At 37.7% G+C, this 12,720-nt stretch overlaps 3 protein-coding genes across 3 annotated transcripts in view; 2 read left to right on the forward strand and 1 right to left on the reverse strand.

Moving 5' to 3' along the window:
- LOC138016429 (membrane-associated progesterone receptor component 2-like) overlaps positions 1–12,720 on the forward strand; it is a 34,948-nt gene that overhangs the window by 13,995 nt on the left and 8,233 nt on the right. The window lies entirely within an intron of this gene.
- Positions 2,887–8,774, reverse strand: LOC138016428 (uncharacterized). The gene is made up of 5 exons (XM_068863569.1): positions 8,450–8,774; positions 6,554–6,624; positions 6,232–6,338; positions 5,586–5,695; positions 2,887–4,106 (listed from the first exon to the last, which is right to left on the reverse strand). Exons 1-5 carry the CDS (start codon positions 8,669–8,671, stop codon positions 3,954–3,956), a joined length of 663 nt encoding a protein of 220 aa, XP_068719670.1. The 5' UTR covers positions 8,672–8,774; the 3' UTR covers positions 2,887–3,953.
- LOC138015495 (uncharacterized) overlaps positions 8,925–12,720 on the forward strand; it is a 7,563-nt gene continuing 3,767 nt past the window's right edge. The window contains exons 1-3 of the mRNA XM_068862560.1: positions 8,925–9,276; positions 10,179–10,270; positions 11,753–12,720. The exon at positions 11,753–12,720 is cut by the window's right edge and continues 3,767 nt beyond it. Coding sequence (XP_068718661.1) covers positions 8,955–9,276; positions 10,179–10,270; positions 11,753–12,720 — 1,382 coding nt within the window. The 5' untranslated portion in view covers positions 8,925–8,954. The remainder of the gene's footprint in view (positions 9,277–10,178; positions 10,271–11,752) is intronic.

The following is a 12,720-nucleotide window of genomic DNA, read 5'->3' on the forward strand; positions in this document are numbered from 1 at the left end:
CTTATACGTTCTTTTGAACAGCTCTTATTTTTAGGCGACGTTTGCCTCAAATTGTACTTTCATTCGAATTAATAGTGTGTAAGAGTCAATATAACATTTGTGTGTTGATGAGCCCACCTATATTCAATGTTTCAACACTAGAAATCATACAAAAAAAATTATAAAGTATTAACTTGCAATTTTTTTGTCCGTTGCGCTAACGTTAAAACGCTCATTAACGTAGCTTTGACGCACTTTGGTTGGGTACATGCGAAACGTAATACTGCTATGATAATAATTAAGATAACCAGAGATGGACAAATTGCTGATGACACAATATACATAAATTATTTAGAGGCTAGCTCTTTGAGCTTTATGTTGTCTTTTGATCCACGTGACAAAGTTCAGCGTTGCTATATACAAAGAGTCTATATTAGAGTTCCATAAAAAGTCTCGTAAGGTATAGACCTTATTCATAAATGGCGGTCACATTTATAATTCTTTTGTCCACATGCAAATTAGCCTACCAAGCCTCATTTTAGAGCAAGAATTCTTTTCAATTCACTGTAGGGTATCGAGGCTTGGTAGGCTTATTTGCACTTCGACAAAAGAATTATAAATTGACCGCCATTTATGAATAAGGTCTATGACTTAATTAAAAAAGGGGAGAAAATTTGAAAACAGTAAGTTATATCGTTGTTGCGCGTTATCGTGAGAACAGGTGAAAACGACAAGAAAACGATAATGTGGATGAAAAATGTATTTTACTTTATTTTCGCAGAACTGAAAACAGAAATTTTTTGAAATCCATTAGTTTGGATGAGGCCTAAAAATGAAGACTTTTAAAAAATCTATAGTATTTCTCATTTTGACTGAACAAACCATATTTTATTGCCAAATCATGAGGTGACAATATCATGCGTTCTTAAGAAACTGCATGTCATAAACTTTAAATTAGCTCTTGACAGCCGAAAAATACATTTAAAAAAAATCGACTGTTGTAAATTACAGAAACTACTCAAGTGATCGTTTTCGTTACTCGCATAATTAATGCATGGAGATGGTTATGAAACTCGACAAGTTCCTCTGTTTGATGTTTTTGTCCGTATGAAATGTACTTCTGGACTCGGTTTGATCGTCATTTACTTGATGTCCAGATACCTATGGAAAAGGGCATGTATGGGGGATGTCCTTTCTTTCCCCTTTATTTTATCTTTATGCATATTAATTAGGGGGTTGAACCCCCTCGTTCTCCCTGCGGTTCTCCCTTCTGGCTTCCCCTTCGAACGCCTGCCACGCAGTCTAATTTTATTTCTGCATCTAGCAAAAAGTCATCGATTGTACGATTCTCCCGATACTCCAAAGGACTTTGATTATCTACTTCATATTACGATTATTCTATACTACACGGAGTTTATGTTCTGAGGTAAATCTAGCCTCTCGGAGTGAGGGTTCTCCAATATACCCAATCTGAGTCGGATCGTGGCGGGTGGACTTGATCCGATCAACTTGTGTCTACCCGTCGATCAGAGTCGACCCGACTCGGATCAATGGGTCGACTCAAGATTTTCTGTCCCCTCTATGCCTGTGTTACCTTTGTCATTTGCGACCTGACTTCCGGTAAGATGGATCGACGTTCGTAAAGACGGGTCAAGTCGACCCGACTCGGATCATCTCGGATACAAAGACGATCCGACTCAGATTGGGTGTATTGGACATTGATGTCCAATTTAAGGCGCTGACGAAAAGTTAAGGTTCACACTGTGATTGCAACTGTTACCAACAATCAGACTAAGGGTGCATTCTTTTGGAGGTATCCTGGCTATTCTCATTCCGGATTAGGAATAACAGAATACACTGAATATTAATTTGCAAAAGAACATATATTCTGAAAAGCGAAGGTTATCTGGGAACTATTGTATCTGCGCATGCGCTAATTGCATTGGCCTGGCGAGCGATAAAGGTTTCAGAACACGAAATACCGAAATATGGCAAGTACGTCACTTCTTTTGACCATGCAAAGGCACTTTTTTATTAACACAAACTGACAGCTCTTCTTGTTCTAGCACCGGTAAAGAAACAAAAGAGAGGCCAGCACACCCACATCCACGGTAGATATTTTTCATCGCTATTCCATTCAAATTTTCACAAATTTCAAGCCACCGATGGGTGACCAGCCGGCCGCGTATCATTTCCCGCCAAAACTTTCCCAAAAGAAAGCATATTCTCTATTCGGAGGGAGCCATATTCCGGTCATTCCGTTTATTCTGCTTTTGGAAGGATTCCATTCATTCCGAAAACGGAATAGGTCCCAAGGAACACCACAGCATGAAAAAAGAACTTTACTGCAAGTTAAAGCTAGCGTAAAGCTACTGTAAATTTAACTTTAAGCAGCTTTATGCTTTCTTTACTTTTTTTAAAGCTGACCTTTACAGCAGCTTTATGCGCAGGTTTAAAGTTTGCTTAAAGAGACCAAAACTTTTAAGTGAACTTTAAGTTTGCGTAAATCTCGTTACATGCAAACTTTAAGCAAATAGTAGACTTGGCCTAAAGTTGGTTTAAAGGTTCGCTTTACACTGATTTAAGTGGAATTTAATGGTGTGATTACTTGTGCCGTTATTTTTGAGCGATCTCTCTCGGAGCCGTACTGTATTTAACAAGGATAATTTTACTCCTGGCGAGCTAAGAAAGTACCGTTAAGTCAGAAAAGTAAACAAGATATAGAGGTAAGAAACGGCGAACATTTTCCAGAAGTTGTATGGGTTTGTTTTTGGTGTACTTCGTTGAACAATAGGACAGTATCCTGAGGGACAAACCATTAAACAAAAAGTAAAGTGGCAAAGTGTACGTTTGAACTTGATTTTATTGAAACATATTTCTTTGAAAGACTCCTTATTTTAGAGACAGGAATAGGCCTTTTGCAACTAACGATCACATGGTACAAAATCCGCCATGCTTGAGGGCAAGCTCATTATTATTCCCCCACTGGGACATTAAAACAAAGGCAAGTCAAGCTTGACTGGTTCAGGTCTCTTTGTTTTAATGTCCCAGTGGGGGAATAATAATGAGCTTGCCCTCCAGCATGGCGGATTTTGTACCATGTGATCGTTAGTTGCAAAAGGCCTATTAAATATTAAGTGAAAACACCAATTCTAAATATAATTATAAATACATTATTGTATAATGTATATACAATAATAAAATTATAAATGGCGAGTTTATTTAAACATTAACTGTTCATACTTTTTGGGATATTGAGATCCCCCAATGTCAGACTTTTGAACTGAAACAATATTTTTAATTAAATGCAGCCAAAAATATTTGACCTTTAAAGCCAAAACTTTAACTGTCAAGAGAAGAAATCTTTCAAGTCTAAACAAATTTTGTGCTTGAAAAAAACATGCTAATAGAAAAATTCATATGAATGTTTTTGTTATTTTTAATTTGAAAGTGTGACAGCAGTTAATCCAAGGAAACCACTGCTCCAAGTCAATAATAAATTATGAAAGCTTTACATCAGTATTGGGGTGATGTGGAAAGTGTTTTACGTGAAGTCTTCTTTTTCTGCGTGGCAATTGTCCTTGGTGTTGCAATGCGGCTTGGAATTCTCGGAGTTGCCATTAAACCACTTGAAGCTGGTGTACTCGTCACTGATGGCCTCTTGTGGGATCTACACGTCAGTGTTGTTAACTGGCTGTCTCTGTGTCTTGGTGGTACAGCAGATGCTAATGCAGGTGGATCTGAGGGACTGCTTACTTTTGCCACTCTGGATGTTCCAACAGGGGTTTCAGGTGTGGGCACTCTAACTGCCCACCCTAATCCATTCACAGGGGGACCTCTCTTTGATGGCTGTGTATGCACCCTCCTTTGCAGCACATTTGCCCTTACTCTTGGAGTCAAACTTTTGAGGTACGCCTCATCCAAGGCCTTCTTAACACTCTGGAGGGCACTCCTCTCCCACGTAAACTTCTTTACTAAGTATCCACGGAGGTAGCTGCCATTTTCATCCTCAGATAAATCTGATTCATCAGAGCTTGTGTAATCCCAGGTGAGAGCCTTCTCAATTGTTGCTTTTTTTCCTCGGACCAGGGCATGGTTTTCAATAAAGAAAGCCTCCTGAGACTCTTCTAAAATTAAAAAAAGAATACAATATTGGTCAAAATTAATAATAACAATAACAATAATAATAAAAATAATAATAGTAATAATAACAATTACAGTGGCCCACAACTGTCATAGCAAATTCAAATCACTCACAACAAATTCAAATCACTCAACATTTTCAAATTGCCCACAGCAAATTACGAATCGCTCACATAAAATTCAAATTATCGACCACGCTGGGCGTCTTCAGTCACCTTCAGCCAGCGGTGCAAGACGTCAAAGAATATTTGTCAAACATGAAGCCGCTACCTCTGAAGTTTTCGCACCTGCACCATTAATGGAGACATTGCTTTTGACTGATTCAAATTAACCCATTCACACCTAAAAAACTTGTCAGGCATTTAACAGAGCAAAATTTATTAAGTTTCACTTTTAGGGCTCAATGGTTAAGTTACTAGCTTTTTCTTCTACCTCAACGAACGAGAACCATGTTTTGTTTCCACTGTAAGTCTACTGTTGCTGAAGGTTCCAATTACTGCTCCAGCTGTGGACAAGGTAAGTTTTCCCTTGCCATTTTGATACCGTATTTCAAATGACTAGGGAAAACTTATCTTACTTACAGTGGAAACAAAACATGGTTCTCGTTCGTTGAGGTAGAATAAAAAGCTAGTAACTTAACCCATTGACCCCTAAGAGTGAAACCTAATAAATTTTGCTCTGTCCAACACCTGACGAGCTTTTTTCAGGTGTGAATGGGTCAATTTGACTCAGTCAAAAGCAATTTCTTCATTAAAAGTGCAGGTGTAGAAACTTCGCAGGTAGTGGCTTCATGTATGACAAATATTCTTTGACATCTTGCACCGCTGGCTGGACATGACTGAAGACACCTAGCGTGGTCGATAATTTTGCTGTGGGTGGTTTGAATTTGCTGTGAGTGATTTGAAAATGATGTGAGTGATTTGAATTTGTTGCGAGTGATTTGAATTTGCTGTGAGCATTTGGTTTTGATGTGACAGTTGTGGGCCACCGTAAATAATAATAAAAATAATAATAATTATAATAGGAACAATAATAATAATATTGTACGCTCTTATGGTTTAATGTCAAGTCCTCTTTTTCAAAGTTATTTCTATCTTATTGGAAACTTTCTTGGAACAACAAAAATGGCTACAAGTACATAAATTTGAAACTCCATAAAAGACTGGAACCATAATGGTTGAAGAGTAAGACAATACAAGTTGTAAACATGACTTTTAAAGAAGATGCTGACTGGTAGCAGAGATGTGCATTTGTTATACTATATGAAATCGCTTAGAATCTGAAATGAACCTCTGAACAAGCAAAAATAAGGCCCTATTTTCACCATGAGAAAGGCATGAGGACCCATGCAACTATGGTGATTGCCAATTTTCTTCATTTTCAAATCTTATGCCCTGTGTTCATAAGTAAAAAATGACAAAAACAGAAGATGACTTTAAACAGAAGATGATTTAGCAACTTACATCACGCATTCTCCCCTGCCTTCTGCAGATGGTCTTATGTTCTTCTTCTTTTCCTTTTCTGGTCCTGGCCAAGGCATTGCTTAAACTCTTGAAGTATGTGCCAGCAGCACCTTGAAAAGAAAATTAGTCATCTTGGGTTTATGAAGATAAATGTACCATAAGAAAAAGCAAGAGCTGAGCCCCTGGGCCATATGATGAGTCAATCAGTAGCTGCATTTTAATAAATCATATATACCAATAAACCACCCTTGGAACTCACTAATAATTAGGAGAAACAGTAAAGGAATTGATCTATGAAAAGAAAAAATAGGGATACAGTCCATTCAAAATATTGGAGTAAACCACAGTAAAAGTTCTCAAAATGGCTAAAGCTCAACATAATGGTTGTTGAATTTCTTTTTTTAAATTCCTTCCTAAAGCAGACACATGTTGAGATGGTTGGTTTCCAATCTTCTTTTAGTGTTTTTATAATGGTATACATTCTTGTTTATGTTGTGACATAATGGACAAGTGAAGTTAGGTTTCTTTAAAACTGAAATTAACCACTCCAGGCAAGTTGAAGAGAACCAACACAAAAATATTCCAAGTTTAAAGTTTTAAGACACTCAGAGTTCCACTTCTTTATATATACTTAATATGGACATACTTTTCATCTCTGCTGGAGACCAAGGACACTTATCAGCTCCACCTTGATCAGCTACCACTGCTTCAATGACAGCTTTCGTCACATCTTCATTTTGTTGTGAAGAAACACTAAATAAAAAGAAAAAATAATGCACAATGTAAAACGAGCAAAGAAAGAAGCAGAAACCTACACGTTGAGACAGTGCCGGGTGTCAGGCCAAACTTCCAAACTGTGTGTAGTAAACTTAACAGGATGAAACCACCAGCTTCCAATGTGGTGATAAATTTTGGGGCAAGATAGAAAGATACAAGAAAAGTGTCACTCTGATAACAATGAGCTTTACCTCTCAGATAAAACAAATCCAGCAAAGCCTTCTCCTTTTTGCATGACTTTGTACATCTTCCTGAAGTCTTGCTGTGATCAGAAATCAGAAAGCAAAGTTGTTTAAAAAGTTGTCCATTCTGAACAAGCACAATAGAAGACACTCAAAAACATGGGTGAAATGATTGGTGCTTTGTTGGTGGGGGAGTGAAACACAAAAGCTTGTACCATTGAATCATATTAAGCACTAGCCCTTGTCAGAGTTGCTTTGACAATTTAAGGACTAGTGCTTGGAACATCATCTGTTCAGTCTATTGTCATAATAAATTGCTTTTTCAACTCAGATGATACAATAAAACAATATTTTTATGTAATTTGAAAAATCCCACCATCAAAAACAAAAGCAGATTGCACTGAATAAGATCAAAGAAAAAAATTGTGATTGCATGAACAAAGTTTTGGCCCGGCTAAAAATAATAAATCCTGGGCTAGGAATTTTCAGCCCGGGCAAACGGGATGAAAACTCCAATCATGTAATAATAATTGCTACAGTTTTTCAGCCTGGGCTGAAAATTAAACCTGGACATGAATATATATGGATTGTTTTCAATGTCAACAAAGGAGGTGACTGCAAGGTTTCTTTGGGATAAAGACGATAAAGTGGAAATTTTTTTACACAAAGCCATTGTCTAGGCAATTTTATAGATCTAAAATGGACTGCAGCAAATAAGGTACCAGATCAATTGCTTCAAATAACAATCTGCTATCATCCCAAAGTGTTGAAAATTTAAAGCGAACAGAAAGCCAAATAATTATTATTGTTAGTAAACTACTAAAGGAGCGCTGTTAAAATTATTTTGAACAGTATCATCTTGAATGCCATTTTAATTGAATAACACTTTTCAGCAGATTTTCCCATGCTCAATTTCAGGTTACTTGTAAGCCCTAGCTAAAATTAACCATATAATTGGCCCTTAAATCTCATGCAATCTGGAATAAATTGCCTCTTGTAATTTTCAAAGGCTAACTAAGTTGTGAGCGTAATTAATTTTTATGGTGCTTAAAAGATTTATTTGTGTCCAAATAATGTGATGATTGATATAAATATTTATTATATGGCTCTGTCTCACAGGGACTGGGAACTGCCAAATTCACAAATTTGATTGGCTGAAATCGATATTGACCACAGTCTAGATTTTCCCATCTACACCGGCATCAATACCGGTAATGTTTTGCAGTGAAAAAGTTGCAAACTAAAATGCAAAACTTTGGCAAAATTAACTTCAGCTCACCGCCACTCATTGACATTCGCAAGCAAAATGTCAGTTAGTGCAAACCAGTTACATTAAATTGTTCTTGTTTGCCATATAATAAACATCTTATTAACTGAGCTTTGTCAGTTTGTAAGGGATAATCTTGACCTCAGTCGTGTGTACCTGTAGACCTCACTGTGTTCAGTCTGTACTCACAACCTCAGTGAAGATTCTCCCATACAGACCTCCTGCTCGGTTAATAAGAGCTAATTATGCTGGTATCAACGTTTAGAAGCAAAATGCAGCACTTTTGCCCGTACCCCTCCCTCTCCGTCTGAACATTGATACCTGCATATTGCGTGTGTCCCGAGGGGCAACAATATGAAGACCGGAAATGAAAAAATTGACTTTTGCTGTGAACAGGGGTCGAAAAAAATTGAAAGGCCTATTCTTCAACGTATATTAACGGCTGTTCAGATTATAAAAGATCAGCCTTCAGCTGAATTCAATGAGAGCAAGGATTGAATGTTTGTGCACTCGTAAAAGTAAACACAAGTCTCAAGCGATACCGAGGGCGGCCGCCGGCGAAACTTATAGGCCGCACATTTCCGATAGTTCATACAGATTACCGTAGTAAGTGATCAGAATAATAAAAATATACTTACGCGACACTGTTGTGGCACAGCGATCTTTCTCTTTCTTTTCCTGCTCACTGCACTGTTCCCCGATGTGTCCCCGTCGAGTTTTGCAGAAAATCGCTGCAAAAGCCTTTCTTGTTCTGCGTCACGTGTTTCAATCATCTCCCGAAGACGACGGTTTTCGTTTACAACGTTTTCAAGCATACTGATAACTCGTTCATTTAAGCTGACTGGAAGCTCTTCCGCCATTTCCAAACCCAAACCTTTCCCCTCAACAGTTTTGCTACGACACGAGCCTACAACGTCCTCAAGGATTACAAGCGACGCGAGTGACAAGACGCTAAAAAATGGCGCCAATCAATCTCTCACTTTATGATTGGCTTCTTGTGATTTCAAAGTTTCACCGATGACCGAAATCGCGCAGGCTCAAAAACGGGTTGGTGCCAGGTTCACCAGGTTATGAAGAATAGCAAGTTTTACGATAGCAAGAGATAGACGAAAGCCAACAAACAAGCTCGCAACGGGCGTGGAAATGTTTTCGAGGAAGCGATCGCGGTCGAGAAAACAGAATAGGATTTTCTGTGGCCATTGTAAAGAATATTTATCAAAGGCAGCTTTCTGGAAACACCGCAGGGCCTATTATGATGTGCAAAATGAACAATGGATTACTGGTAGCGCCGAATCGGATGGAATTAGTGGTACCGAACAAGAAGAACAAGATACAAAGAGAGCTAGGCATAATTTTATTACTACACGTGCTGGCGATGCAGCACGTGCTGGCGATGCAGAGGAAAGCCCTGCTTATTCCTCGGGGGAAGAGGAGCTTGAGGAAGCTGTATTGCGTGGATTTGGAGGTAATTATGACTGAAAATTTTAATAAATGCATGGTTCCCAAAATAGTTCGTTAATGCCACCATTCCGACCAAAATTTTCCGAACACATGTAACACAAGTTGCCTTATAGAGGAAGCAGTTTGTTACAGGTAACACTTGCATGTCATGTCGAGTAACAAAAGATATAAAATTTGAAAGTTAATTTACATTAGTCTTATTCATGTGTTATAATAACAAATACCGGAAATAGGTAAATTCTTCTCAGCTCTTGAAAAACAATACCCTGTTCTAGAGCAAAAGTCCCTGATTTCTATACCTTATCCCGGACCAAACTGCTTAACACCCCTACCCTTCAGAGAGGCACATGTATACATAATTTCTGTTGCTTAAACGTATAGAATACTGCTCCTGAGCAGCCTTATCTCCTGAATTCTGTATCTCACCATATCCCAGATCTCATATCGGTTTTTTATGTGTTTTCCCTCTGATTGAGGATGTTATGACATAATTTGTGATCAATAAGAGGACAGTCACATTAAACTGATATCAGTTTGTAATTAGAAGTAAACCTGCATATTGTCTCCTATGCAGCTGTTCTTTGTGTCGTCAGGCAACACTCCTCCTTGTTGTGTGACAACACAAAGGACAGCTGTGAAAGAGACTAGTAACCACAAGAAGTAAATAAATTTTGGTTCAAACTGATGCAAAAGCAATGTCGAAGGTTTCTATCCCTGCCTGATTCTTCACTTGCTGCAGAAAGTTGATTGAAATTCAAAATAGGATCTGGAAATATGTGTGAGGTGATGTAAAGTAATTTAAGCATGTCTGTACTTTATTGATGAAAAATTAGCCAATCAGCAAACAGTAAGTTTGGTTAAGTTATTATACAAATTAAAAGGTAACATTTTATTTTCATTCTATAGGTACCCAAGATGATTTGAATGACTTGATAGGTGATGATGTAGAGTTTCTGAATGCAATGAATGATAGCAGAGAGGACTTAAAATCTGATGAGGTAAATGAGTAGATGCATAGTCTCTGACATTTTTGTCTGCTATACTCAATGCGAGTAAATGTTTGCCAGTGGAGCAATTGTACAGTACTCAATATTTTTGGTCTGACATGGAGAACACTAAGTTGAAGTGGTACATGATATAAAAGCCTGTGTGACATGTAATAAACTGCTAGATTCTCAGCAGGAATAAGATATTATGTCTTAAGTCACCTGGAGCCTTACTCCCTAGTCTGCATTTTACCCCTTGTCTGCAGTCTGCATTTCACACTGACCTCTTCCTTTTGCACTTCTTGCTTTCACTTCATTTAAAGAATTTTTTGAAGTCATTGTTAGTATATCATTGGTCATAACTGGTATACATGTAGTACAATTAGGTGCAGATAATACATGTACCAAAGCCAGGTCTTCGGATAGGGTGTGAAAAAATTCAAAAATTATACAGCAAGAAAGGTCTTTTATATGGCAAATTATGCAATATTTCATTTCAGCTAATTTAACCGTGTTTTGTCTGGTCTAAGGGGCGCACAATCAATTTCTTGATGTTAAAGAAGATAATTATTAGAGCACACAGGAATGGTGAAAACATCTGAAATAAATCATTTGTGGCCTCATTTTAAATAATTGATATCAGAGAATATAATATACACAATTGTGATTAGTTTATTTAGAGAAATGGATTGTTTATTCCGTGGCAATGAACAGTCGCTTGCTATCAAAAACCAGCACTGGCTCTCTGACGAGTATAAAAGGGATGCATAGAACTCCTGTTTGTTTGTTCGTTCATTCCAGATGATTTTGATGTCTTGAGATAACATTTAAATTATCAGGGAACTTAAGATAAACTTACATTTGGCTCTTTTCTCCCGAAAATTTTGCGATTTTGTACAAATTATGCGATTTGTGGTGATTTTAGGTTTATTATGCAAAATCGCAACATGGCATAATATTAAAAGCCTGCAAAGTGTAAATTGATCATTTCCATAAACCAAAATTGTGCAGTGCCATGTTGTCACCAGTCTTTAAGGACGGTGCGTACTATTGTTATTGCGCATACGTTCTGCGCATCTCCAGATAATCGGATTTCCTATCGCCAATGCTTACTAATGCAGGGATATTTTTGCGCGGTTTAAAACTATTGATCTTCGTAAGTACTCTTGGTATCCAAAAAGAAAATTTGGGGTAACCATACATTCTTTAGAGATAATTGAGCTTCAATTTGAGAAAGAACGCCATACATTGCTTTGTATTTTAAAGCTTTGTACAAATATTGTTCATGAATTATCTTTGAAAAATGCATGGTTACCCCCAATTTTCTTGGATTTCAATAACACTTGTTAAGATCTACATTTCCTGCAAAATCACAAATCGGGGCAAAAATACCTTTGAATTAGTAGGCACCGTCCTTAAGACTGAATAGAACTTCATCCACAGTATAAGATCTCACTTACATGCAGATACCTATATACTTTAACTTTTATTCAGGCAACTACCTGCAACAATGCTGGTTCTGAATGTGACAGTTCTGACTCCTGCACATCCTGTAGTGATAATACAAGTGATGCTGAGAGCCTTGTAGGTGATGAAGATTCTGATATTTGGAGTGACATACCAGAAGATCATCTCCTTCAAGATATCACAAATGATGAATCCCTTCCTGAGCCTAAACAACATCAGTCATCTGTACAGGCAGTTACAATACTACTTCAGTGGTTTGTTTATTTCCTGCTATTCTGGCAAGCAGCTTGCAAGATTAGTGACAATGGTCTGGAATGGTTGTTACGCTTTATGTTTCAGTTTCTTCATATGGTGGGTATAAGCTGCAACAGTGATTACCTCTGCCAGATGGCCCTTATGTTCCCAAGTTCATTGTATCTCCTAAGGAAATTTATCATGTTTAAACGTGATAACTTTGTTAAGATGGCTGTTTGTCCAAAATGTGCATCACTCTACAACCTGGAAAACTGCACAAGAAAAGTTGGAGGGCAGATTGTCTCAAACATTTGTTCCAACAAACCTTTCAAGAAAGGCAAAGAATGCGGAGCATCATTGGCAAAGAAAATCATCCTGAGCTGTGGAAAAGTAACTTTTTATCCACATAAACTCTACTGTTATAACAGTGTAATTGATCAGCTTGAAGGATTGCTAAAACGGCCAGGAGTTCCAGAAATGTGTGAACAGTGGCGAGAACGTGAAGTGAAAGAGAACATTTTTGCAGATTTCTATGATGGTGGCATCTGGAAAGATTTTCTTCAATACAAGGGAGAAGATTTCCTGGCTGTACCCAGAAACCTTGCCTTTGCAATTAATGTGGATTGGTTTCAACCTTTTAAGAGGAGAAATGACAGATCTGTGGGAGTAATTTATTTAGTTCTTCTCAACCTACCCAGGGAGCAGCGGTTCAGATGGGAGAACATCATAGTTGCAGGAATCATACCTGAAATGAGCAAGGA

Source organism: Montipora capricornis, chromosome 9, assembly GCF_036669925.1.
Source record: "Montipora capricornis isolate CH-2021 chromosome 9, ASM3666992v2, whole genome shotgun sequence".
Taxonomy (NCBI): Eukaryota; Metazoa; Cnidaria; class Anthozoa; order Scleractinia; family Acroporidae; genus Montipora; species Montipora capricornis.